The sequence below is a fragment of the Diabrotica virgifera genome, chromosome 4, assembly GCF_917563875.1.
Source record: "Diabrotica virgifera virgifera chromosome 4, PGI_DIABVI_V3a".
Classification (NCBI taxonomy): domain Eukaryota; kingdom Metazoa; phylum Arthropoda; class Insecta; order Coleoptera; family Chrysomelidae; genus Diabrotica; species Diabrotica virgifera.
In genome coordinates this window covers 229,115,632-229,142,091 of record NC_065446.1, presented here as the reverse complement: position 1 = coordinate 229,142,091, position 26,460 = coordinate 229,115,632, and the positions used below count along the sequence as shown (strand labels likewise).

Below are 26,460 nucleotides of genomic sequence, written 5' to 3'. Positions count from 1 at the left end.
TTGAAAAATTTAAACGCAGAATGAAAGATTACGTTATTACCTATTTTAATGAGTTGCAGGGGAGAAAAAAAAGAGAAAATTGAGTGTGATTCTTAATTTCAAATATCTCATTCAAAAAAAAACTGTTTGTTTATTCCAAGGGACTTTCGACCCTCGGTAATAATGTACATTTTTATTCTGCGTTTAAATTTTTCCAAATTTTTTATTAGTTTTCTTATATAGGATTCGAAAAAAATGAATGCATTTAAAAAGCACTGTAGCTGAAATTTTGCGCCTACACCCTTAAAATAACAGTTCACGGTGATTTATTTTCATAATGTCTTGATTTTGGAAATGGATATAAAAAACTCATAATCTAAGGTACAGCACTGATAAGATTAAGTGTTCTCGGTAGTTATCTGTATATCACTAAAACCACTTATGAAATGTAAAATATTTTCATTACATAAATCAATACTTGATCAATATTAAGGTGTTTTGTAAAGCCATCAATGTAGAGATTAATTTTTTTTATTTATAAATATGGGTTGTGGCAGTAAAGTCAAAGAAGATAGAGATCATGAATTGTATACAAAGAAATTCCTTCAGACAGTCAAATTGTTGCTCCTTGGTACTGGTGAATCTGGGAAAACGACTATCATCAAGCAGATGAAGATTTTACATATCAATGGCTATTCAAATGAGTAAGTTTATATAATTATTTTAATTATCTATATACCTGATAAAAAATCTGATACGTTATTATTGAATATTTACCTCTTTCAGTTTTGTCCACACATTTCTTTACTCCCTACTTAATTCCATCCCTTACGTCTTTATCGTATGACTATTTAAAGCTGTCCTATATGTCTCTTTATGAATTGTCTTCAGTCTCACTGGTAAAAGGAAACCATTTTTGCCAAATACTTGCCAGCTGTCTTATTCATTAGCTCTACCATTCCATCAGATTGCAGATGATAGGCTGTAGTTTATGTTTTCCTCATGCCTAGTCTATCGTAGATTTCCTGGAATAGATCGCTGTCGAAGTTGTTTCCTTGCTCACTATGGATCTCCAATGACGCCCAAAATCGACTTAGGTACTCTTTGATCAAAACATCTGCAATAGTGGCGGCCTTCAGTTCTGGTCTGGAATTATATAGATCCATTTCGTGAAGTAATCCTTCATAATTAACAAGTACCTACAACAATTTTCACTTGCTGGAAATAGCCCTGCAATGTCCAAAGCTATTCTTTCAGGACTTCCAACATTGTATTGTGTCATAGGGGCCTTTCTTTTCCAGTAAGGTCCCTTTCCCCGTTTCGGTAACCGTTCCCGAATTCTCTGAAGGGTTGTCTTTACAGCAAAAATGCTCTCCTGATTTACTGCCGTGTAACTGAAAGTACTTCGGCTCTTCTGCTCTTAGGTACTACTAACTGTGTTCTCCTCTAAGAATCATCATCAATTTCCAGTACTCGTTTAAACAAGCCGTCTTCCATGATAAAGATAAAGGAGTCCCACTTTAACTACTAAGGGTAGGTTTGATATTTCTTGCTAAGACGATTTAAGGTCTTCTTCTGTCTACGTTCGAATTTTCTGTAAAACTGGGCCTTTCTCTTATTCTCTGAACTTAGTAGGCGTCTACTCCTCGTTGACTACCGTTCTTCTTAGCACTGCTGCTTCCTTGGTTTCTGTTTTGTTGCAGACTCTGCAGGACACGGCATTCTAGAGATAGAATCAGCGTTCCTGTGGCTAACTCCGGCCCGATGCTCAATATTGAAATCATATTTTTAGAGTCGTTCTACCCATCTGCCTATCTGACCTTCTTGACTCTTAAACCCACTTAAGGGTGGCATGGTGAGTTAGGAATAAAAACGTCCTTCCATAGAGATACTGATATAATGTTCCACTGGTTTTACTACTACTAGAAGTTCGTGCTCATACACCTAAAATCTCAATACCTGAAAAAGTAATATCCCAAAACATTTGAGATTATTTCATCCTTAATTAATATCGTTTTAGTTTTTAAAATATCTAAAAAAAAATTTTTTAGTGAAAGAAGAGAAAAGATTCCTTTTATAAAGCAAAATATTCATGAGTCCATATTTGACATTGTTAGTAATATGAGTAGAATTAATCCTCCAGTAGAAGCCCAAAGTGAAGAAAGTAAAGCATCTATTGAATACATTCTAAACCTAGGACCAGGTTGTCCAAGTGAATTTACAGAGGTAAGATGCTTCCTTATTCGCTCCGTGCATGACTGACGCGACACCTAGCGTAGTCGCCTGAAATTTTTGACGTTACAAATGATACACATATGAATATGAAATATTTGACGTTAATGTAATACTTATTTACCGTTTTTGATAAAATCTATTATACAAACAATAATTTCGAATGTCAAATAAACGTCAAATTAAAAAGCGCGGATATTTGGAAGTTATCTGAAGAAAATATCAATTTTAAGGGTTCTTTTTCACTTTTTCGTTATAGTTGAGTTGTCGGTGTTAACATTAATTAAGTGTACATCGAAAGCAATTAGGCAGTGTGAATTATTAGTAGGTATCACATTTTAACATTAGCTGGGTCTATTGAACTATTAATTTCGTGGTGTTTGTATAACACAACATGAAAATAGATGGCGATAGGAATATACCACTAGATCAGGGAAGGAAAGAAAGTCAGTATAAAAATATAAATACCTAATAAAAATCCATATATATAAATCCCGTTCACAGCGTAATACGCCTTTGGGTTCCCGTTCGCCAAGCCTGTCTATTCTGCCAGTCTTCTTCAGATAGATTTCTTGCTGACATTGCTTTTGAGATTCCTTGGATCCATGTTGTTGGTGGTCGTCCTCGTTTTCTTTTCTCTGGTGGTACCCATTCTAATATCTTTTTGGGTAGTCTTTCTTCCCCCATACGTCTAACATGTCCGTACCATATTAGTTGTTGTTTTTCGATGTCTTCTATAATTGACCTTTGTACTTTCATTTGTCTCCTGATGTCCTCATTTTTCACATGTTCTAATCTAGACTTTCCCGCTGCTCTCCTCCAAAAATCCATTTCAACTGCCAATAGGTTACCTTTAAGTTTTTGTGATAACTGCCACACTTCTGAGCCATAGACGATTACTGGTTTTAATATGGTATTATATATTCGTTTTTTCGTTTCCGGTCTTATATTTTTTTGCCATAATACTGAATTCAACGCACCTATAACTTGTTTTCCTTTGGTTATTCTGTCTTTTATGGCTTCATCACTTCGTCCTGTCTTTGTCAGTTTTACCCCCAAATATGTACATTGGTCACATTTCTTAATAGTTTCATCTTCTAAGTCGAGGTCATCTGGATTATTTTCTCCTCCTACGCAAAGATATTGTGTTTTTTGGACATTTACTTCGAGGCCCCATTTTTTGTACTCTTCCATTAGTTTTCTAGCCATATACTCCAGGTCTTCTTTGTCTTGGGCAATAACTACCTGGTCATCTGCATAGTGCAACGTATATAACGTTTCATCCCCAATAGATAGCCCCATCCCTTTACACTTCTTCTTCCAGTGCCTGAGTGCTTCATCGATATATATGTTGAACAGTATGGGAGATAAACAACAACCTTGCTTAAGTCCTTTTGTTACCTGAAAACCATTAGACACCTCTTTTCCTATTTTAACTTTTGCTATTGTGTTCTTATAAAGCTCTTTAATAGCATCGATTAGTGTAACGCTGATACTGGTTTTCTCCAATACTTTCCACAACTTCGCAACAGGCACGGTGTCATATGCTTTTGTTAAATCGACTAAGAGTAAATGCACTTCTCGAGATCTCAGTGTTCTTTTCTCAAGTATTTGGGATAAGCAGAAAATACTATCTATTGTGGATCGTCCTGCTCTGAATCCGTTTTGTTCTTCTGACTCAAAAGGGCGGTATTCTTCGCATATGCGTTCTTTTATAATTCTTCCATATAATCTGCTAAGCGTACTCGTAACAGTTATACCCCGATAGTTATTGCAATCTTCCTTATTTCCTTTCTTATGGATAGATGTAATCCATCCTTCTTTCCAACTTTGTGGCCCTGGTTCTCCATGCAAGTGCCTATTGAAAACTTCTGTTAGAATCTCGAATAGTTTGTTGGTTCCATTTTTTATTAACTCTGCATATATCCCCTCTGGACCAGGAGCACGTCCATTTTTCAGCCGTGATACAGCTTTTTTAGTGTCTTCTACGTTGATTGCTAATGGCTCCCCTTGAATCAGGACTTCATGTTGTTCTATGTTTTTGTATTCCGGTCTTTCTTCTACTAACAGTGTTTTATAGTGTTTTTCCCATTTTTCAGGTTCTATGGAGTGTATGGCTATTTGTTCTGTTTTGTTGGATCTGATGTTTTTTATAAACCTCCAGGATTCTCTTGATTTGCGGCCGCCGATGTACGTATCTAATTCCTGACATTTTCTTTCCCAGCTTTGATTTTTTGACTCTATTACCGTTGATTTAAATTTATTTACCATTTCTCTATATTCTCTTTTATGTTCTTGATCTTTTGTTCCCAGCCATCTGTGATATAATTTTTGCTTTTGTTCTTTCATTTCCTGTAGTTCATCATTCCACCAATTATTTGTCTTTCTGGGTTTATTTTCTCTTATACCTAAGGCTTCTTTGGCGGCTTGATGTATTCCTTTTTTTATTATTCTATGTAGCTCTTCTGTTGTTTTATGTTTGAATTCCTGTGGTAGTTGTTGCTCTAATCTTTTTTTATACAATTCTCTAGTACTATCGTTGTCTAAACTTGTTAGATTGTACTGCAGTTGTTTAACTTCTACTGAGTGATTTTCGTTTATGTTTTGATTTTGTTGGTGTTTACAATTTCCGCTTAGAGGTAGTATCATTTTGGCTTTTACTAAGTAGTGGTCACTTCCACATTCGGCTCCTCGAAACACTCTTACGTCATGCACTTTTATTTTAGATTTTTGTTTCATTATTAGGTAATCAATTACTGATCTCAAGTTTCTTGTAGGCTGAGTCCATGTATATGTATGTATTGCCTTATGTTTGAAATACCCATTCATGATCCAAAAAATAAATCCAATGATAAAAATCCAAACTTCAATAATAAGGTAAGCGAAATATCTATTGAAAAAAATTATTATTCAATCATTATTCGTCAGAGTTGTCATATTTCGCCGCTGGCATAGTTTCGTGTATCCCCACCATGGTCACGCACGGACCGAATATGTATCATAAGCATTTTTGAATGTTTTTTGACCATTGCAACATTATTTATAAAATTATTTCTAAAATGAGCGGAATTTAGATATTTTTTATCGGGTGGGAGAAAAATCTTCAAAAGAACCATCCGACCTGTGCGGACGCTCTCAGTCTTTGACCAATCAGCGCTCTGATCCTCTCTGTTTGTTTAGCTCTGTACACTCTGTAAACTCTGACAGTTTGATTAGCAAATACATATATACCTACACCAGTAACGATAATAGACACCCGAGAAACCACCAGGTATCTTTTTTACCAAGAAGAGGATACCGGACCAAGAATCCAACGACCAACTAGCTATTCAGTTAGAAGAGACAAGGAGACGAAGCGATAGTACAGTAGTGTCTGTAACTACTGGACATTCACTGATAATATATTAGTTGCTTGTTCAAATTAAATAAATATACAATTGCGAACCGATACCGATATTACTGAAATGTTGTGGAGCAGCAATGACAGAACAATTAACAACAGTAATTAACAGAATCATAAAACACAATAAAATACCGGAAGAATGAACGAGCGAACTAATTTTACTATTCAAAAAAGTAGATAAAAAGCATCCACAAAACTACAGAGGTATCAACTTGTTAAATACTGCCCTAAAACTTACAACTAAAACTCTACAAGAACTAATGAATCAAATGATAAGTTTAGCAGATGAGCAACAGGGTTTTCGTACTAGAAGATCGTGTACAGTTGCAATATTCGTCATAAAGCAAATAACTGAGAAATTACTAGAGTATAATAGACCAGCCTTTCCATGTCTGACTGACTTGAAGAAAGCATTTCACAGAGTAAGGCTCAAAGATGTTATCAATCTTCTGTATAATAGAGAAGTCCCCATAGATATCATAAAGACTAATGAAAACATTTACCAAAACAACGAAATAGAAGTCAGAACAGATGGACAACTTACAGAACCTATAGACATAGACAGTGGAATAAGGCGGGGAGACTCATTGAGACCTATGCTCTTCAATTTAATCATGGATAAAATCATCAAAAATGTAACGTACAGTGTATAAACGAATGTACACTAAATAGAAAAAAAAAGAATGGAATAACCACATAAGCAGAATGGGGGAGACACGTGTGGTCAAAATAACAAGAGATAAATCACCAATTGGTAGAAGAAGTATCGCGCAAAACTGCAAAAGATGGAATGACAACCTTCCATAGATGTATTTATCCGTTAAGGAACAAGCAGAAGAGGAGGAATAATAGTCCAAGCTGTGGGTGAAAAATAGGTCGATTTCATGATATAATTCAGGAATTTTTGAAACCTATCAGGTGTTGTAAAGGACGATGCCAGGAATAACTTATACTAAAATGTAACCAAAAATTTTGTGCGGTTTTTTATTTATGACGATTTTCGTTTGTTAAATTTGCAATTTTTAAAGATTTTTAATTTTGCAGCTTGGGATATTCATTTTAGAGAAAAAATTTTAAATAGAAAATTGTAGTGAATTAAAAAACCTATAATTTGAGATATTGCAAGTTTAATTTCGTTAATACGTTATTTCAAAACAGCCTGCGAAAGGTCCAAAATGGCCGTTTTTTGCAATTGCATTATTTATTTTAAAAATATTTTTTATATATTTTTTAAGGCTTTAAAATGAAGATATTTCAATACTAAACATAAAAAAAATTGCAGTGCCCGATTTCTGAACTTGTTGCTTAGATATTATAATTTGTTTATCCCAAGAGGTCAAACGTCCAAGGCTATAACTTTTTGAAAAAAAAAATCGTACAGAGTTAATCCAAGATCCACTCTCCTTCTAAAGACTTATATTTTCATATTCTGATGTAAATAAATGCATATAACATTTTTCAACCTCTTATTTCGGGTTTGAAAATAAGAGGGCAAATTTCGTTATAAACATTTAGAACTGAAGCCGCCCCTGTACATGCTATGAGTTTCTAACTTGCAGATTATTGTTGCTGAAGCCAAAATAAAGATTCAAAACCAAATAAAAATATTCTACGGCCAACTGAAGCCGAGATAATTGTTTTTGTTTTCTTAAATCGTAGTGACTTTATTTATAACAATTAAGAAATTATTTCACAGTCATTGACTAAAGAAAGACTGATATTATCTTAAAATAAAAATTATTTTGACCGAAAGTTACATTTAATTATTAAAAATGATTTTTAAAATGTAGTGGAGATTTATTTTTCGTTTCGACTGTGATTTATTGTGTCGGTTGCCCTTAGCAACGGCTAGCAACTTATAATACATTGAATCACGGTTTTCGCTTTAACTTTTAAAGCACCGCTTGGATTGACATGAAATTTGGCAAACACATAGATAATATCGTCGGCTTACTGCCAAAACCAACCAACTCCATTTTAAAAGTTTTGTGAAATCTACATTTTAAACTTTAATTTGAAATTGAAAATCAACTGAATTTAAAAAAATTATTTATTAACTGGAAAATATTTTTGCCATATTTTTCAATTATTAAATCATTATTTCAATTCAGACGATTTTTCATTTCAAATTAAAGTTTAAAAGGTAGATTTCTCAAAACTTTTAAAAATGGAGTTGGTTGGTTTTGGCAGTAAGCCGACGATATGTTAAAGAATAAAAATTATATTGAGCCTTTGTGTGCTTTTGTCCTAGGGGTGAGTTTCACCCCTTATAAGGGGTGAAAAAATATATGTTCAAAATAAGTTCAGAAATGGATAAAACGTCTAATTCTAAGCACCTTTTGTTCTATAGCATTTTTTCACCAAGTTAATACCTTTCCAGTTATTTTCGAGTAAATACCTTCATTTTTCAACAACAAAAAAGACACGTTTTTAGGCGGTTTTTGACAAATAACTCAAAAAGTAAGTATTTTATTGAAAAAAAAAGAGTGTTAACAAAAATATAGCAAATTAAAAATTGAAAAAAACGGTGTACCCACCAACGGTGTACCGGTGTGTCTAGACCCAGTAAAAACAAAGTTCTAGCTAATGAAAAAGAGGTTCATATCCGTCAAATTTCAAAGTGAATTATTTCAACGTGAAATAACCGAAAAATCATGAACTTTTTGGAGAAAAATCATTACAACTTTTTTAAAGTGTTTAAAAAAATATGTATATCTGTTTTAAAAAAAGTTTATAGCATCAAAAGTAAGCAAGTTACGCTGAAAATAAAGTTGATCTCTTTTTTTTTGTCAAAAAACTCGGGAAAGTCACCCCCTAATTTGCATCAAAAATGAAATTAATCAATTTTACTTCAATGTTGTGTTACTCGTGTATGTGTCGTTTATGTCTGTAAGTTTCATTGGTTCAAAGTGCTTATTTTTGAAGGGGCAGTAGTTAAAGGACTTAAACTAGTCAATAATCACAGTGTATGCAAATTTAGAACAGCCATATCTTAACAAATTTTTGCCTTCCAGAAAAAAGCAAAAAATCCAAAATATTCGTAACAGCAAAAACTATTTTTTTACTGTTTGTGATTTTTGGTCACATTAATAAATTTTAAGTTATTTAGAACAATAGATTTTTTTTTTAATTAAAAATTAAAACAGATTTTTAAAACCAATTTTTTTTAAATAAGCCCTTTGAACCAATGATACTTACAGATCATATAAATAATACATGAGCAAAGTAACTTGTGAAGCAGTAATGATTAATTTTATTTAAGATGCTAATTGGGGGTTGACTTTCGATTTTTTTGACCAAGAAAAAAAGAGATCAATTTTATTTTCAGAGTAACTTACTTACTTTTGATGCTATAAACATTTTTTAAAAACAGATTTACATATTTTTTTAAATACTTTAAAAAATGATTTTTTGATTATTCCACGTTGAAATAATTCACTTTGAAATTTGACGGATATGAACCTATTTTTCATTAGCTAGAACTTTGTTTATACTGGGTCTAGAGATTTCATGCACCATACATCATTTTTTTCAAATTTTAATTTTCTATATTATTGTTAAAACCAATTTTTTCAATAAAACACTTATTTTTTGAGTTATTTGTCAAAAACCGCCTAAAAACGTGTTTTTTTTTTGTTGTTGAAAAATTAAGGTATTTACTCGAAAATAACTCGAAAGGTATTAACTTGGTGAAAAAATGCTATAGAACATAAAGTGCTTAGAATTAGACGTTTTATCCATTTCCGAACTTATTTTGAACATATATTTTTTCACCCTTCATAAGGGGTGAAACTCACCCCCAGGACAAAAGCACACACAGGCCCAATATCATTTTTATTCTCTAACATGTTATCTATGTGTTTGCCCAATTTCATGTAAATCCAAGCGGTGCTTTAACATTTAAAGCAAAAACCGTGATACAATGTATTATAAGTTGCTAGCCGTTGCTAAGGGCAACCGACACAATAAATCATAGTTGTAACGAAAAATAAATCTCCATTACACTTTAAAAATCATTTTTAATAATTAAATGTAATTTTCGGTTAAAATAATTTCTATTTTAAGATAATATAAGTCTTTCTTTAGTCAATGACTGTGAAATAATTTCTTAATTGTTATAAATAAAGTCACTACGATTTAAGAAAACAAAAACAATTATCTCACAATAAAACACTGAAAAACGTTTGTTTTTCTATACTTCCACAAAATTTATTACAACTATGTTATTACTACAGCTGTTTCGGCAAAGTGCCTTTCTCAAGTGATATATTTTACAATATGTTTGCCTTTTTAAAACAATTATCTCGACTTTAGTTGGTCGTAGAAAATTTTTATTTAGTTTCGAATCTTTATTTTGTCTTCAGCAACAATAATCTACAAGTTAAAAACTCATAGGATGTACAGGGGCGGCTTCAGTTCTAAATGTTTATAACGAAATTTGCCCCCTTATTTTCAAACCCGAAATAATAGGTTGAAAAATGTTATACGCATATATTTACATCAGAATATGAAAATATAAGTCTTTAGAAGGAGAAGGAGGAAGTGGATCTTGGATTAACTCTGTACGATATTTTTTTTCAAAAAGTTATAGCCTTGGACGTTTGACCTCTTGGGATAAACAAATTATAATATCTAAACAACAAGTTCACCAATCGGGCACTACAAATTTTTTCTATGTTTAGTATTGAAAGATCTTCATTTTAAAGCCTTAAAAAATACATAAAAGTTATTTTTACAATAAATAAGGCAATTGCAAAAAACGGCCATTTTGGACCTTTGGCAGGCTGTTTTGTAATAACGTATTAACGGAATTAAACTTGCCATAGCTCAAATTGTAGGTTTTTTAATTTACTACAATTTTCTATTTAAAAGTTTTTATCTAAAATGAATAGCCTAGGCTGCAAAATTAAAAATCTTTAAAAATTGTAAATTTAACAAATGAAAATCGTCATAAATAAAAAACCGCACAAAATTTTTGGTTACATTTTAGTATAAGTTATTCCTGGCATCGTCCTTTACAACACCTGATAGGTTTCAAAAATTCCTGAATTATATCACGTTTTTTCACCCACAGCCTGGGGTATAAGGCAGCCGCACATCAAAGAAACATGAAACGTAAATTACGTTTCATGGAAATAAACCACTGCTAAACAAATATATATCCGGCCATTTATGAAACTCTCCGAAAATTAAAATGTGTCATGAGGATGAATCACACTCGTTTCATTGATAGGCGGACTTTGAGATTTGTTTAGCAGTGTTTTCTTTTCATGAAACATGTTTTTCGCTTCATGTTTCATGTTTTTCGTTTCATGTTTCTTTGGTGTGCGGCTTGGCTAAGAAGATATTGCGACTGACTGAATTAACTTGGAATTCAATAGAAGTGCGTGCGGCTTAAGTATATACAGGGTGTTTGCTAAAGAATGGGCCATAGCTTAACCTCAGGTTCCTGAGGTTAAAATAGGCCGATTTAAGCTAACTTACCTTAGTACAAAGTTTATAATAACCGAGATACAGGGTGTCAAAGTTAAACTTTTTTTTTTTATTTATTATTGAATATTTCCTGACAGGTATGAGATAACAACATGAAATTTGGTATGTGGGGGTTTTTTGGGTCGAGAAAACTAAATTCCCTACCAAAAATTATGTATTGCCCAGAGGGCGCCACATACGCCTTTCAGCAATCATTTATTACGTTTAATTTTTTTTATCCCTCTGTATAATTTTGACATTAAAATTTTTATTCTCCTATTAGTTTTACTTAAAAAAGGTATACTTCTTTCATCTCCCTAAACTCAACCGTTTTCGAGATAAACGCATTTTAAATCTGCGATACACCATCATTTTTAGCATAATACCATCCGCATTTAAGTTAGTTTTCGGGTGTAACTACAATGATATTATGCTAAAAATGATGGTGTATCGCAGATTTAAAATGCGTTTATCTCGAAAACGGTTGAGTTTAGGGAGATGAAAGAAGTATACCTTTTTTAAGTAAAGCTAATAGGAGAATAAAAATTTTAATGTCAAAATTATACAGAGTGAGGGATAAAAAAATTGAACGTAATAAATGAGTGCTGAAAGGCGTATGTGGCGCCCTCTGGGCAATACATAATTTTTGGTAGGGAATTTAGTTTTCTCGACCCAAAGAACCCCCACATACCAAATTTCATGTTGTTATCTCATACCTGTCAGGAAATATTCAATAATAAATAAAAAAAAAGTTTAACTTTGACACCCTGTATCTCGGTTATTATAAACTTTGTACTAAGGTAAGTTAGCTTAAATCGGCCTATTTTAACCTCAGGAACCTGAGGTTAACCTATGGCCCATTCTTTACCAAACACCCTGTATAGTGTGTTTATCAACTTAACTCACAGCCAAGACTTCCCTGAATAATACCAGTGAACGATCTAATAGGGGAATCCCCCCACCCCCAAGATAGTCCAAGATACAGACAAATTCAACCCAATAAACCCGCTAATTGGTTGAGAAAATTAAGGGAACTTAATGCGTATAAGTTATTATTTATGTCTAAAGTAAAAAACTTACGGCAACTGTGTAATCTCGGATAAAAACAATTATTAATTGTGAATTACTAATTAACATTATTAATTAATTATTAATTACCTAATGAAATCGCGTATGATGATAGTATTACATGAGTGCACAGTCGATTAAAATTATATTAACATGTAGTACATGCTGTTAATAAAAAAGATAAAATTTAATATTGTCTATGAGAGAAACAGTAAAAAAAGATAAAGGGTGGCGTTATCTGTAAGAGAGAAACAAATTATCAAATCGATATATGAGAGATTACATAGAAAAATCCAGATAATATGTTGATAAGAGATGTTGCAGCATTGTGTGGACTGTATATTACTATTCCCTTTATAGTCCAGGGCGCATCTGTTTTGAGATGGACGTTGAGAGGTGACTCATATTTTTTTGCAGAAATTGCTTGGAATTAACTCATATAATAATAATTGAGTTATCCTCCCACTCAGAAAGGTCCGGAACATTGTTTAAAATGTCAAAAAATTAAGAAAAAATTCGATTTTTCTTCGTTTTTGATTATAACTTTCAAAGTATTCACTTCCGAGAAAAGTTGCACTGACATAAAAGTTGCTTAATTATATTTCATATAATATAGGATTGGTTAAAAATTTTAAAAATTGTCACCCTTGTTGCAAAATAGCAATAATTGCGAAAAAAACATAAAAAAAAACAAGTAGTTGCATTTTACTTAAGATCGGTTCAAAATATTTTGCAATCCAGCTTTCGCAAAAATAGTTATTTTCCTAACTAGTGCGAAAAGTGATACTTTCCCGCACGAGACTGCCGTTGACCCGAACGACGCGATAGCGGAGTTCGGGCAAGCAGTCGAGTGTGGGGAAGACACTTTCCGCATGAGTTAGGAACAATATTCTTTCTAGGGCCGTACGTTTGGAAAAAAGCCACAAAAAATAGTCAGATAGTCATATCATTAGAAGTGAAAATACATAAATTAATTTTTTGACAAGGTTGTCAAAACCAAACTTTCAATATAATGGGTTACCACGACTACGATATTGGTTTTCATGACGACGATTCAAAACCATTATAATTGTCTACTGATTTGACTTTTAAATGTTATGTCAAAATAATTTTTTTTCATCGAATTATTGCGTTAATTTAAATTTAAAAGTACTGTACTTTTCATTTGCAATTTGCAAAATTAAAATCGATTAACTACCACTGCGCCAGGAGTTTTTTTAAATAAACATTAATTTTTATTGCTACTCGCAGTTCGATTCACACAAGTTGATTTCCACCAAAATGTCTTCCAATCTTTATCTAATATATTATTTTCTTACTCTATATTTTGTTGAATTTTAATATTTTATTTCCACAAAAATCTAACTAATTTGATTATTGTTTGTGAAATATTGTTTAAACAATTGCATATGTTTAAAAATAATAAACTTTTATTCTATAAGTTAAAATATATGAACAAAGAAAGTTTTTGCTAAAAAAATGTTATTTCAAAGAACAGAGTAGAGGAAAGGCACCAAATTTGAGACACTTTTTTTGAAAAACAAATATAAAACAGAATATTCAAAAGTTTTTAAAACATTTATATTGAACACTTAAATTTAGTGTTTCTACAACAAAACAAAAAATAAATAAAGTGAATAAGACATATATTTTTGCAAAAAAAAAATAAATTTATTTTTTTTGCGACATTTAATATTAAAAATAAAAGGTTGCCTAATTTGGGATAGCCAGGTATCCAAATTTGAGACAGGTACCCCAATTTGAGATACTATTCAAAAAAGCCTTTCCTTCACAGAAAAGACAAATAAATGTGCTGGACTTTATTTCTCCACAGTCTTCATGTGTCCCCCTGCCACATTGCTAACACTTTGCCCATCGTTCTCCATATTTATCGTCGGAAAATTTCCGACAAACTTTGCTCTAATTCTTCTTTGTAGGGTGTTAGAGTAATTACTGAAGCCTTTCCTGATCTGGCATGTGGCTTTTTAGTGGTGTCTCTCTTGTATATAGGGATCGGACAGATGTCTTTCGGAGACACAAGTTGTTGATGAGGTAGTGGTGGACTAGGAGTTCTATGTTCACGCATTGGATGATTTGGTTGTTCATGGTTTGGTTCTATTATTTGTTCATCCCTTTCGTTTTGTGTTTCCAAGTGCTCTTGAATTCCAAATTCAAAGTCCCTAAAAATATGGCGACAAATAGGGACCAGTCCAGTTTTTCGGAAACCATTGCAAGATATTTCCATCGTCGCAGCTTTGTTATACGCTTTACAAAAAATACTGGCAATGGCATAAGGCGACACAACACTCAACTGATTTTCTCTAAGCCAGTTTTCTATTTCTTGTGCGTAGTAAGTTTTCAGCGGTGCCATAAAAGCAACATCCAACGGTTGCATTTTATGTGTAGAATGTGGTGGGAGGCAAATAATCGTCACATGATTCTGTTTGGCCAAATCTATTAGAGCAACGTTTCTCGTATGAGAATAGTGGCCATCAAGGACGAGAAGAACAGGGTCTGCAGCTGAAGGTTTAGTGAATTTTATGAAGTGTTGTAGCCATCTAGTGAAAATATCGGCCTGTACCCAACCTGACACATGGCATTCTGCGACTGCTCCAGTGGGAGCTCCTAGCATCAACTCTCTGTTTTCATATTTTTTCTAGAGAAGATTAATAATGGTGGTACGAAAACTCCTGCAGCATTCATACATGAAATAACAGTAATCAGCTTGCCCCTTTCTGCTGAAGTAAGTGATGAAACCTGCTTCTTCCCTCTCAAAGAAATGACTTTGCTATGTTTGTGCTGAACAATTGTAATACCTGTTTCGTCTACATTGAATATACGTTGTGCAGGGTTAGTAGGCTTAAGATATTCTGGTTCATATAGGTCAAAGAACTTGGATACATTTTCATGAGTAAACGATTTTACTCGAGCAGATGACATTCCCCGAGGAATACGCATAGAAAGCGTCGGATGCCTTTTCAGAAAGAATCTCAACCATTTCTTTCCGGCTGATTTTTTGACTTCGCTAAATGGATGTGGTATTGAGTTTCGTATTGCAAGTTGAAATGCCAGTCGTTTTATATCACGCGCTCTTAGCCCGAAATAACGTTGCTCCATAGTTAGGGCATACTCAACCAACTCATTTTCTAATTCCAAAGGAAGAATAGGTCGGCGGCCAATTGATATCCCGACGAGTTCTTCTGGAGTCTTGTCTTATTTCACGTATCGTTTTAAGGTACCTTTTGGTACTCCAAAAACTTTTGAGGCCTTCAAATAGCCCATCTCTCTATTTCTTACTGTATTTACAGCCCGTATCATATCATTTGCATTCCATTTTTTATTTTTTGGCGGCATCTGCAAACAAAACAATACATAAAAATAAAAATTTTACACGGGGTCCTAATTTGAGATACTCTTAAATTTGGAACCTACAGGTGTCTCAAATTAGGATTTTTCCGTTTAAAATAAAAAGAATTTTTGTTGGTTATGTATGCCACACAATTACCATTTAATTTGCATAAAATGTATTAACTAATATTAAACTACAAAAAACATAACTGGAGTAAATGTAATCATCTTACCTTGATGTGTTGTAAGTTTTTATAAATTCTGAAAAACTTTGTGTATGGTGTAAATCAAATTAACGTCGACAAAGCAACAACGGTCACTTCTAAGCGCCAACTAAAAGCAGATCTACTACTAACTTCACAGAATGATCAGTTTTCAATATTTTCACTAGATGTCAACCCATCGTACACAAATATAAATATGACGGTGTCTCAAATTAGGCGCCTGTCTCAAATTTGGTGACTTTCCTCTATGTGTTTTTATTTTGCAATAAACAAATTTATTTATTTATATCGAAATGTACTAAAATTTAAAATTTATCAATCATTATCAAAGGTCATTGAAATGCCCAATCAGAGCAAACTATCCGCTATTCTGAATACTTTTAAAGTTATAATAAAAAAACGAAGAAAAAAATTGAATTTTTCCTTCATTTTTTGATATTTTGATTATTTAAACAATGTTCCGGACCTTTTTGAATGGGAGGTTAACTCAAACATTAATATATGAGTTATTTTCAAGCAATTTCTGTTAAAAAATATGAGTCACCTCTCAACGTCCAAATGTACTAATATTTTTACAGATGCGCCCTGGTCTATTAAGCTCTCTTCAAACCTCCAATAAAAATTCATTCTTTTTAAAATATTAGTAGAAAACTTTATTTTCACTTAGTGAATTAAGTTTTGATAATGTAAGGCATTAAATGTATTTTTATTACATTTATGTTTTTTTAGGAATACATTCACCATGTTAAGACAGCTTGGGCTGACGCCGGCGTACAAAAGACCTTCAACAGATCCAATGAATATCAACTCATTGATAGTGCAGAACAGTAAGTATACGATATGAATACAGTCGAAAGCCAAGTTAGGTTTAGTAAAGTATAAAATTGCAGTATTTGTCTTCAGTCGAAATCTTCTTCTTTATGTGTGTCGTGTCCGTATTCAGAATTTCCTAAAACCTTCCTCTCTCGGCTGTTGCGTGAAATTATTATTCTACTATGGAACCACACCATTGCTAAATATATGCCATAAAGGTTTCTTTTGATAAATCTACTATCTCTTTATCGACCGGCAAACGAAAAGTGTATCGTGTTGTACTCGGCCGAATGTCTTCTCGAAGTCGGTGAAACAAACATAAAGTTCCTATTACCCATTCTACTGTCGCGCAGAAGGAATACTCTGTTTTGTATAATTCGTATAGTTATGTTGTAAACGTCTGCTTTTCTTTGGCATACAGTGACTCCAACCAATTATTTCTTACGTCTTCGTTGTAAATTTTGTTAAAGAAAGTGGTTAAGTAGGTAATGTGTTCCTCGTCCAAACGTAGCTCAGCAGGGATTTGATGGTCCAGGTGCTTTATTATTTTTGGCTTGATCCATTGCTTTTCTTTCTTCTGGTTTCAGTATACTGTCTAACTGGTTGTCACAGGTAGTATGTGTAGCATTTTCTCGGGAAGCATCGTCAAAAAGATCAGTGATGTATCCCATTCTTTACACTGTTGTTGGTGATCACAAATTTTTCCGTCTGCGTTTTAAGACCATCGGTACATAATTCGCAAATATTTTACGGCTATCCCTACTTTTTCTGTCTTTACACGGCAAATTACGTGTAGTAAAATTCTCACTGGTTTGGATATGTAAACATTACTACTTGACAATGTCATCATTAACTGTAAAGAGATGGCTTTTGAATGTTCTTGGATAACTGTGACTTGTATAATTGCAAATTATTAATTCAGTTAGTAAATATGATAATTTTTTCACTAATTATGTATTCAGTGATTGTAATAATTTATATACTATACAACAAAAACTAATACTCAATCGAGAAAAGGGGAAAAGTGTTACAGTGATTTTTTAATAATATATTATTACTATGGAACGCTTACAATTTTATCTTTAACAACAAAATATTTGGATCACAGAATATATCCTTTTCAATTAACTTTTTATGAAGTCCACGTCTTAAATAAATTATTTATCAAATACACTATCAATATTATTTAATCAACAACTCAAAATATTCCCGATGCCATGTCAAATATTTAAAATTGTCACTGTCTTGTCATCATATTCTATTTGACTCAGTGCGTTGTATGACAAAGATAGCGAATGTTCGATTTGGAAAATATCACCTCGGACATGGTGTCCATTTTTTTCAAATCTTGAAAAAACTAATCAATATTTTTAAAAAATTTAAACGCAGAATGAAAGACTAAATTATTATCGAGGGCCGAAAGTCCTTTAGAATAAATAAAAAGTTTCATTTGAAAGAGATATTTGAAATTAAAAATCACACTACATTTTCTCTTAGTTTTTCACCCCTGTAACTCATTAAAATAAACATTACAGAAGATTTCAGGGACTTTCGGTCCTTGGTAAGAACGTTATCTTTCATTCTGCGTTTAAATTTTTCAAAAATACTTATTAGTTTTCTCAGGATTTGAAAAAAAATGAATCCCATTTAAATAGCATTAGAGCCGAAACGTACTAATCCCCTTAAGTATGTGAGCATTGTTTTCAGTTTTCTAATGTCAGAGGTATAGTCGGTTCGCTAAACTCAGACACAATTGGCTAGTGATTTTAGTAAGTAATTTTGCCAATTTGGTTAAATTGGCAAAAAAAATAATTACTAAATAGTTAGTAATTTTGCCAATTTTGGCAAAATTGGTCAAAAACAAAAAAATTACCTACTAACATCACTAGCCAGTTGTGTTTGAGTTTAGCGAACCGATTATATTTAAGTTGTTTATAGAGGTTGAAACTGTCATGTTTTTTGGAGTCTTCTATTTCTTTACATGAGATCTCGAACCAAAATTCTTTGGCTTGCTTAATGTTTCTTTTTACGAGTTTTTTTATTTCGCGGTATTTATTATCTAATATATCTATTTTTATGTTTCCGTCGAACTTCCATCAGGTCTAGGATTTCCTCTATCATCCACTCATTTTTTGCCAATATTTTAGGTGTTTTTAAAGACTGTTTTACTTCTGCTAAAATCGAGTTTTGTATGTCATACCAACATTCGTCAATGGTTGTTTTTGTTTGGTATATTCTTTATTTTGTGTATTTTTCTATTTATCTGCTGTTAGGGGATTTCTAAGGGGGTAGTAACCATTGTATTATTAAAAAATTATTTAAATATTATCATTTTAGTTTCTTAAATCAAGTAGACGTCGTTTGCAAACCGGACTACATACCAACAAATCAAGATATACTATTCTGTAGAATAATGACTGTATCCATCTCAAAAATAGAATTTGACATGCCAGTACCTAAACAATACGGAGGAGGTAAAGCAGAGTTTTGGATGTTCGACGTAGGAGGTCAAAGAGGAGAGAGAAAGAAGTGGATTAAGGTATTTGCAGGAATTCAGGGAATCCTGTTTCTAATTGCTGCTAGCGATTTTGATCTAATGTTAAGAGAGGATACAAGCGTAAATAGACTTGAGGAATCCTTCAGGTTATTTCAAGACATTTATTCTAGTGAGTAAGTAAAGTAATTATTTATCTAGGTTCTTTACAATAATCTACTTTCTGGTCTTTTTTCATTTTGTTTGTTGTACTCATATAAGGTAAAGTAAAAGAAGAAAGACTATCACAGAGTACCTCATCGTATTCATATATTTTCAACGTTTAAATAAATGGAAATGGATTAAGGGTAAGCGCTGGATTAAACAGCGATTTAACAGGATTAAACAACACAAATTGATAGCGAGGAAGCTCCAATAATATTAAAATCTGAAATCCAACATGCTATAAACAACTCCAAATCTGGAAAATTCCCTAGGCCGGATGAAGTTCACATCGAGCTGATTAAACTTATAGATGAAGACAATTTAAGCGCAATAACTATCCTCTTTTTAAACAATAAGGCACCTGGACCAGATGAAATCCCTTCAGAAATACTCAAACTACTGGATGAAAGGGGAATTTCAGCACTACATAAAATATTTAATTTTATTTATGAAACTGGTTGCTATCCTCAACAGTGGTTGCTCTCTACATTTATTCCCCTACCCAAAAAAGTAAATGCAAAAAGATGTGAGGATCACAGACTCATTAGCCTGATGAGTCACACTTTAAAAATATTCTTGAAAATACTACATCAAAGATTATACAAAAAATGTGAATGGGACATCAGTGATTCTCAGTTTGGGTTTAGGCAAGGTTTAGGAACAAGAGAAGCAATAGTAGCAACACAGGTGTTGGTCTAAAATTGTTACGATCAGAGGAAGGACGTATTCCTGTGCTTTTTAGATTACGAGAAAGCGTTTGATCGTGTCCAACATCACAAGTTAATGCAGATCCTCAAGAAGCTTGATATAGACCAAAAAGACATAAGATGCATTGAAAACTTGTACTGGTATCAGGCAGCACAATTAAAAATAAACAATTCTATATCCAAACCCATACATATAAGAAGGGATGTTCGGCAGGGATGTGTGCTTTCCCCTCTTTTATTTAACATTTATTCGGAAGCCATATTTCAAGAGTCTTTGGAAGATGCAGAGATGGGAATCAAAGTGAATGGAGTATTGATCAACAACATACGATATGCTGATGATGCTGTCTTAATTTGTGACAACAGCAGATCTTCAACAACTTGTCACTATAATCGGAGAATACAGTAAGCGAATGGGATTAGAGATTAATACCAAAAAGACCAAATTCATGATCATCTCCAGAAACTTGGATGCATTTGAAAACTCCACCATAACACTGAATACTAAGTCCATTGAAAGAGTGAGCAAATTTAAATACCTGGGAACGTGGCTTTTTGAAGACTGGGCATCGGACAGGGAAGTAAAATGTCGCATTGATCAAGCTCGACAAGCTTTCGTAAAATTCAGGAAGGTACTGACCTGCTCAGAGTTCGACCTTACAATGAGACTAAGGTTTACTAAATGCTACGTGTGGTCGGTGCTGCTATATGGCATAGAGGGCTGGACACTCAAAACGAGGGATATAAACAGATTAGACGCCTTCGAAATGTGGCTTTATCGCCGTATCCTAAAAATACCATGGACGGCGAAAGTCACAAATATAGATGTCCTTAAAGGAATCAACCAAGAACGCCAGCTTTTCGAAAACATCAAGAAAAGAAAAACGGCGTATTTGGGTCACATCATGCGAAACGAAAAATACCAGTTCCTTCAACTTATAATCCAGGGTAAAATTGAAGGCAAGAGAGGAATAGGACGCAAGAAAATGTCCTGGCTCCGAACGACATACAACCTCTGATAGGCATTGCATGAAACAGAGAGTTAATGGAAAATGTGATCGCTAACATCCATTAGTGGATTTGCATTTGAAGAAGAAGAACTATCCTCTTTATCAAACGAGAGAGTCCCAGAAATCATGGGGGTTACACATACTATTGTTGACGACATCAACACGAAACAACTCAGCTGGTACGGACACGTAAGGAGAATGCCGGAGAATAGAATACCAAGACAGATCCTCGAATGGCAACCAAGAGGAAGACGCAGACCAGGAAGGCCTAGAAGATGTTGGAGAGAAGGAGTTGATAGAGAAATCAGGGACAGAGAACTCGAGGCCGATCTATGGAATGACAGAACGTGATGGAGATTTGAAATCGGAAGACGTCGAAAAACTTTGTGAACCGATATTATATACACTCCGCCAAAAAAGTATCGCATCACCTTAAAAATGGGACATTTTTAATGTCTCATATTTTCTAAACCTGTTGTTCGATTTTAGTGATTTTTTTAATATGTTATAGCTTTATTCTTCAAGAATATCGATGTAATAATATTGTTGCTAAACAGATAAGTGTCATTGTATACCGGGGTGTCATTGTATACCGGGTGTAACAATGATAGTGTGTTTTTTCCTCAAAGTTTGGAACATCCTGTGGAATATTCTAGCGTATATAAAATACGCCTGTAACCTTAGGCCATCTAAACATTTTGCTTATTGATTCATTCGCTTATGTTGGATAATAAAAAAGTTGAGTACTTTAACAACTAGTAACGTTCTTCATCAATACAGGGTGTTTCTAAATAAGTGCGACAAACTTTAAGGGGTAATTCTGCATGAAAAAATAATGACCGTTTACTTTATAAACATGTGTCCGCAAATGCTTCGTTTCCGAGATAAGGGATGTTGATTTTTTTCTTACAAACTGACGATTTATTTATTGCTCTAAAACCGGTTGAGATATGCAAATGAAATTTGGTAGGTTTTAAGAGGTAGTTATTGCGTATTTTTTGACGTACAATTAAGAATTTTATATTCACCATTGGTATTTTATATTCACGTATAATTATCAATAATAATGTACTACTGAATAGAGAATTGAATAACATTTCAAATGAGCTAGCACACGACCCCTATTCTCATTTAAAAAAAATAGTCGATTACGTCATCACTCCTAGATGGATGACGTCACTAGCACAATATATATGTCAAAAATCATAATTTAAAAATCGAATAACGTTTGTATTTTACATTTTTTTCTAAATATCTGTAAATAAAGCAGTTTATAGGGGGTCAAAATATAGTGAATAACCCTGTACAATAATATATAGGTACACATACTTTCGTTATTGTCCTTTTATTTACTAATTATATTACAATTTTAGGTATGTGGAAAAAGTTGCCATGATAGTATTTTTAAATAAACAAGATCTCTTACAGAGAAAAATTGAGCAAGGAAGAAAATTGGCAAAGTACTTTCCAGAATATTCACATTTTAACGTAAGCGATACCAGTGAATATGAAAAAGCAAAATTATTTATGAAACAAAAATTATTAGTGAGTATAGCTTTGCCAATATTTATACTAGTTATAAGTTAAATACTTTTTTTTCTACGGCACTACAGCCCAAATTGAGCCTTGGTCTCCCTTATTTTTTTTTGCCGGCACCCTTGTTTGTCTGTGGCTGCTCTTCTCCATACATGGACTCCTAAAAGTGTTTGTGCGTCGCTGCTTACTGTGTCTACAGCACTTGCTTGGCTTTCCAACCGGTCTCTTTCCCTGCATTCTAGCGTTCAGTACTCTTTTTGTAGTTTCCTTATAATGTAAGATGTTTCCTTATAAAGTTGATAAAGCTCGTTGTTGTATCGAATTCTGAAGATACCGTTTTCCCTCACAGGTCCCAGTGTTCTCCTCAGTACTTTCCTTTCAAATGTTTAGAGCTTGTTTTTGGATGTTTCCTTCAGGACCCATGCTTCACTGCCATAGCATGCTATTGATCGAATTAGGTTTTATAGATTCTCATCTTTGTATTTCGGTGGACACTTTTTCACCGAAATATATGAAAGAGGACAAAATAAGCTCTATTTGTCTTCGTTATTCTCTTCCGTATTTCTCCATCTTCTGATCCGTCGGTATTTAAACTGTTCAACCGTTTCAATGTCATCTTGTATAATGTTTTATGAGACTATATTTGTTCTCGTTTGTATCATTATTTTTGTTTTTTTCTGTGTTAATTTCCAGACCTAGCCTTTTTGTTTGTGTTAACTCTGAGTATGTTTCCTGTGCTCCTGTTGATGTTCTACTCATAATATTAATATCATCGGCATAAGCGGCCAGTTGAACCGTTCTGTTGGTCAGTAAATTTCCTGTTCCAGTTTGCATTTGCCTAACGGCATACTCCAGTGCAAGGTTAAACAATGTTGGGGCCAGCCCATCTCCCTGTTTTAGTCACTGCGAAATTTTGAAAAAGTTTGTCTGGTGGTTTTGTATTCGTACTCATCCGAGTTTCAACCATTCTGTGGCTTTAATGAGTCTAATTAGCTTGTGCGGAATTGCCAATTCAGCCAATATATTTTATACTGTAGTAGGTATGATCCTTTTGACTGAGTCGTATACTTGTTTGAAGTCTACAAACACGTTGTGAACATCAATGTCGTGTTCCCATGATTTGCTCAAGACCTGCTGACTGTAAGTATTTGATCCATTGTCGATTTTCCCCGTCTGATACTCTCCAATAATATTTTATGCTAGTGCTCCACTGGTTTATAATATACGAGAGGACTTTAAATGCTGTAAATATCTGTGGCAAAAAGTTTATCTAATGCCATCCCTTCTTTGTGAACACACACATTATGCTGTAGGTTCATAGTAGAGAAATTCCACGGTAGTTTTTACACTGGAGTTTGTCTCCTTTTTTATTTATCGGGCATACTATACTTTTCTTCCAGTCGTTTGCTATTTTCTCTTCTTGCTATATGTCTTTGATGACCGCGTGGATATGACTTGCTAGGTGGTCGCCACCTACCTTATACAGTAGACGGAGAGGCAGCGCTGAAAAATCTCTTTGAATTTACTAAAGCTAGATTTTTCACAGTTGATTACTGTGAGTGTGTAGAGAAACATACTGCAGTCGGTCAAGCGAAGCGTAGAACAGGGGTTACTGAGAGGGTATCAAAGTTGCTTCCTTACGAAGGTAATGAAATCCATTTACTAAGGCTGAAAATCAGTACACACATTCTAAATTAAATATAAATAAAAGTTATTGTAGTCGGTCAGCTGTATTACGGGACAGAGCCGGTCGGTCGGCCCCAATAGTCGATTGAGGAAATGAAGCATTTTGGCTCGCAATTTTTTCGTCCAGCATGGATTTACTTGAAATTCTCACAGAAGGTAGGGAATAGTCCAAGTACCTTTTTCTATATCATGCCGCTATCATACGCTAAAACCTTAGGGGAGGTTGCCACCCCATCTCGGGGGTGGTAATTTTTTATTACATTTTAACCATGTAATTCGATGGAAAAAGTGATTCTAAGAAAAAAATGTTTTTTGCATTTTCTTCGTAAAACTAATATTTTTCGAGTTATTCGCCCTTGAAAATAACAGTTTTTCGACGAAAAAATCGACTTTTTAGAGGGTTTTTTGAGAATACTTCGAAAAATATGCATTTAATCAAAAAAACTGTAGATATCAAAATTGTATCTTTTAGTAACACATACCAAATTCTTTTCTAATAACATGTTTAAGACCAATACAAACCGAGATACGACATGCTAAAGGTTAGCTTTTTTCGTAAATAATTTGAAATATTCAATGCCAAATAATGGGAAAAATTTGCATTTTTCGAGGAAAACTTAAATAATCTTTTTTCAAGTATACAATTAGACCTTTCAAAAAAAATAATAAAAAGTTTCTAGCATGAAAATTAAGCGACTTATAATCAAAAAAATGTCGGTACCTGCTTTTCTCTACGAAAAAATCAGTGAAAACAACCCCCTAACTACCTTCCTAATTCAAAATTGGTCTTCACCTTTCTGTAGCTCCTTTTATATTTATATTATCAATACACTCAAGGAGTTTGACCTATTTAAAATGTCTAATTTTGGAAAAATTGGAGTTTAAAGAAAAATTGATTTTTTGCAATTTGGTATTTTTCACCTTTTACTTCAAAATATCTCCGAAAATACTGAAGATACGAAAAAAATTATAAACTACTAAATTGTGGCTTTTTTAATGACTAAAATTACTCTGTGCATAGATCTTCATTACAGTGAATAGTTAGCAGATATAGCTGTTTAAAACCTCTATTTGCCAGCAAACACCCCCTTATTCGAGCCCTTCAAACCCTCCCCAATTAAAAACTAAGGGATCTTATGGAATTTAATTTACACAGTCTTATAGCTCTCTAAAAATCATACAAAATCATTTTTGAAAGAAACTTTTTATCGCCAAAAATATATAGAATATTTTTCGAGGTAGTCTCAAAAAACCCTCTAAAAAGTCGATTTTTTCGTCGAAAAAATGTTATTTTCAAGCGCGAATAACGCGAAAAATATTGCTTTACGAAGAAAATTTAAAAAACATTTTTTTCTTAGAATCACTATTTCTATCGAATTACATGGTTAAAATGTAATAAAAAATTCCCACCCCCGAGATGGGATGGCAACCACCCCTAAGGTTTTAGCGTATGATAGCGGCATGATATAGAAAAAGATCCTTGGACTATTCCCTACCTTCTGTGAAAATTTCAAGTAAATCCATGCTGGACGAAAAAATTGCGAGCCAAAATGCTTCATTTCCTCAATCGACTATTGGGGCCGACCGACTGGCTCTGTCCCGTCATACAGCTGACCGACTATAATAACTTTTATTTATATTTAATTTAGAATGTGTGTACTGATTTTCAGCCTTAGTAAATGGATTTAATTACCTTCGTAGGAAAGCAACTTTGATATCCTCTCAGTAACCCCTGTTCTACGTTTTGCTTGACCGACCGCAGTATGTTTCTCTGCACACTCACAGTAATCAACTGTGAAAAATCTAGCTTTAGTAAATTCAAAGAGATTTTTCAGCGCTGCCTCTTGGTCTACAGTTAGCATGAGATATTCACGGGTTGGAAATTTTATAGCAATTTCACTATAGTATTATCATGTATTATATTTCTGTATTATTTTTTTGTAGGGCATTGCTCAAACGCCTGTGAATGTAGAAAAATCGGTCAAACGCGGCAAAAATATTACTGAAAGAATAGCACCAAGAGATACCTACATCCATTATACAATTGCAACAGATACAAATAATATTAAGAGAGTATTTGATTCCGTCCATGAAAGTATTCTTAGAACAACGGTACAAGAAGTTGGGCTTATCTGATTTATATAAAATAATTTCTATTTTTCTTTTAAGAAATAATTATCACACAATATACATACATAAAGAAAATGTTTATTTTTTTGAGTTATTTATTATTAAACAAAATGGATTCTTAAATGAGTGTTGCGATTGCAACTTGTAGAAAATT

General features: G+C 33.3%; 1 protein-coding gene across 1 annotated transcript; it reads left to right on the top strand.

Annotated features, from left to right (window-relative positions):
• The first annotated feature begins 432 nt into the window (after positions 1-432).
• On the top strand, positions 433-26,381 carry LOC114327397 (guanine nucleotide-binding protein G(f) subunit alpha). Its single transcript, XM_050649906.1, has 6 exons — positions 433-683; positions 2,031-2,205; positions 16,456-16,553; positions 18,877-19,209; positions 22,328-22,499; positions 26,121-26,381. The coding sequence occupies exons 1-6, from the start codon at positions 523-525 to the stop codon at positions 26,310-26,312; spliced, it is 1,131 nt and encodes a 376-aa protein (XP_050505863.1). The 5' UTR covers positions 433-522; the 3' UTR covers positions 26,313-26,381.
• Positions 26,382-26,460: the final 79 nt, after the last annotated feature.